Here is a 2,535-nt window from a genome sequence, read left to right as displayed (position 1 = left end):
TCCGCCTGTCTCCTGCCTGGCTTCCCAGCTGCTCTGTTCCTACCCTGCCTGGACCTACAAAATAAATAAAATAAAATAGCTGGATCCTGCTCTCCTGCCTCCCCGAGTCACTGCTATACCAAAAACCTCTCAAAAAATAAAATAAAATAAAAAATAAAAATAAGTAAAAACCTTCCGTGGGCCAGAAAGGGGAACAAATCTCCCCCTGGGAATTGCAAACTAGCAGGAGGAGGTTTAATATTTGCTTTGTTATCGGGAGAACGGAAGGCAGTACGCCGTGTGTGTGTGTATGTGTGTGTGTGTGAGAGAGAGAGAGAGAGTCAGAGACAGAGAGAGAGAGGAAGAGGAAGAGAGAGAGAGAGCTCGTTGTTTTGCAAGGAAGAGGCGGGTGCCCCAGCTCCTCTCGGGGCCTCAGAGAGCGACACACTCTGTAATTCCCTTTCCAGAGCCAGACAGATTTCCACAAACAATGACATCACTCCGGTGCCTCTGGCCTGATTACAGCTGGGGGGATTTTCCGGGGTGCACTGCTGACTCGGGCAGAGATGGAGAGCTCTCCGAGTGCTGAAAGGGGCGGGGGCGCGGGCTTACCTCCCTGATTGGAGCCGAGGAGGAGCTGAAAATGCAGATTTAGCATCAAGTACAGACATACACTCGTTCTTTCTCTCCAATACACACAGCTCCCACATTTGCACCCCTGTCAGCGAGCCGGGCCACCGGACTGCACGGCGTCCCCGCCAGCCAGATGGTGGGGAAGAACACACACTGAATTTGCTGCTTTCGAAGCCCCTATTCAGTCAATTTCTCTATACAAAATTTTAAAAAAAAAAACAAAACTATTTTTTTTATTTGCACCTTCCCTCCGGGTCCCCTGTTCCGCCAGCCTGTGCGCCTCCTAGCACCACTTTTCACTCCCAAAGAAGCATGAAGGGAGGTTGTGGCTCCCAGTGGAAGGTGGCTTCTGGGCTCCTCTTCTGTGTCATGGTTTTTGCATCTGCCGAAAGACCGGTCTTCACGAATCATTTTCTTGTGGAGTTGCATAAAGGGGGAGAGGAAGAAGCTCGCCAAGTTGCAGCAGAACACGGCTTTGGAGTCCGAAAGGTAAGATCTCCCATGCATTTTCTCGTGTGGTTTCCAAACAGGGGGGCAGCTCTGCGCAATCTCGTTGCAGATTTGCAAGTTTTCTTTCTCATGCGATGCAGATATTCTGCCAACGGCTCTTTAACACGAAACTGCCTCCGGTGATTTTTCACGGGTTATGTAATTAAAATGTCCTTCATCTGCACTAGTAAGGTCATAAAAATAATTTATTGTTCTTTGACTGGGTGGCCAAATAAGGATTAATACCTTTCCAAGAATGCCTTGCGTCCAGGCTGCTGTCCGAGGTACCAAGTTCACGAGGCTGCCAGGGGATGGGGGAATGAAGCTCTGAACAGCTGGGCTTGGTGTTGGCCGCTTTGCCCGGGATGTCTCCCCCACCCCCATCTCTCGGAGGAAACGGTTTCCTACCTTCAGGGCTCAGGCTGGGACCTTACAATTCACCTCGGGGCTTCTCCGACCCCGCGCAGGGAGCATTTCCCTCCAGCTTCTTGACTAGGAGAGTTGGAAATTATGAACCGATCTCCCCAAGATCCTGGAAGGTCTGCGCTCTGGCCCCCACCCCTGCTTGCCCACCCCGGCAACGCACTCCTGGTTTGCTCCTTAGGTCTCAACTCCGGTTGTAGGAGTCCGAGGGATAGATTTAGAGGGAGATTGCCAAAGAGAAGTGGAGGTCTAGTCTCCTAATATGTGGGCGGCTAGCCTGGCTTTCCCACGAGAGCGCGAGGATCCCCGTTCTAAGAAGTTGTCAGAGTTCAGCTCTCTGGGCAAGGACATGAAGCTACCCACATGGACGCCTCCTGACTTCTTGGGAGACTCCATCCTGGGCACCCATGCTGGGAAGACAGGGAAAAGGAGAGTGCTGGGCGGGAGCCCTGGGTAACCTGCTGCTCTTCCCGCGAAGTGTCTGTGTCAGGGATCTTTGGTGTCCTTACAGGACCTGGTGCCGGCTGGGGTGGAGAGAGAATTCGGAAAGAAACTGGGGCTAGGGAAATCCGAGGGACAGAGGGTTGTGATTTGGCTCCCAGAGGACTGGGAGGTTAAGGGGAGGTAAGCGCGATTCCGAGTGGCATCCCCTCTCTCAGATCACAGGAGGAGAGAGGCGTGAGATGAGCGGTGGGTGCTCTGGGTTGTTCTTTTGCCTTGAAGCGCGGCGCGGACTGGGGCTCCTCTCCGTCTGTCCGGATCTTCCCACGCCTTCTGTCTCTCTTCCAGCCACCACAAGCGCTCTTCAAGGAGCGCGGTCTCTCCCGCCTCCAAAGAGCGTAGGTAGCAGCTTTGATTTTGACCGAAGGTGTGTTGGCGACGAGTTTGATAGAGGTCTGGGAGGGGTTGCCGGGGCTGCCAGTGGCGCGCAGGGGGGTCTTACCGAAGGGAACTTGTTGTTCTGGGGGGGGCGTGGGGGGGCGCAGCGGAGGGAGTCGGCTGCTGGCATTC

General features: G+C 53.8%; 1 protein-coding gene across 1 annotated transcript in view; it reads left to right on the top strand.

The window, feature by feature from the left end:
* The first annotated feature begins 609 nt into the window (after window positions 1–609).
* Window positions 610–2,535, top strand: part of PCSK2 (proprotein convertase subtilisin/kexin type 2) — a 317,851-nt gene continuing 315,925 nt past the window's right edge. The window contains exon 1 of the mRNA XM_006143648.3: window positions 610–1,101. Within this exon, the coding sequence (XP_006143710.1) occupies window positions 925–1,101 (177 nt within the window). The 5' untranslated portion in view covers window positions 610–924. The remainder of the gene's footprint in view (window positions 1,102–2,535) is intronic.

This window comes from Tupaia chinensis, unplaced genomic scaffold (genome assembly GCF_000334495.1).
Source record: "Tupaia chinensis unplaced genomic scaffold, TupChi_1.0 Scaffold000101_1, whole genome shotgun sequence".
NCBI lineage: Eukaryota > Metazoa > Chordata > Mammalia > Scandentia > Tupaiidae > Tupaia > Tupaia belangeri.
Note: the sequence above shows the minus strand (reverse complement) of the source record. Positions and strands in the feature narration are given on the sequence as shown.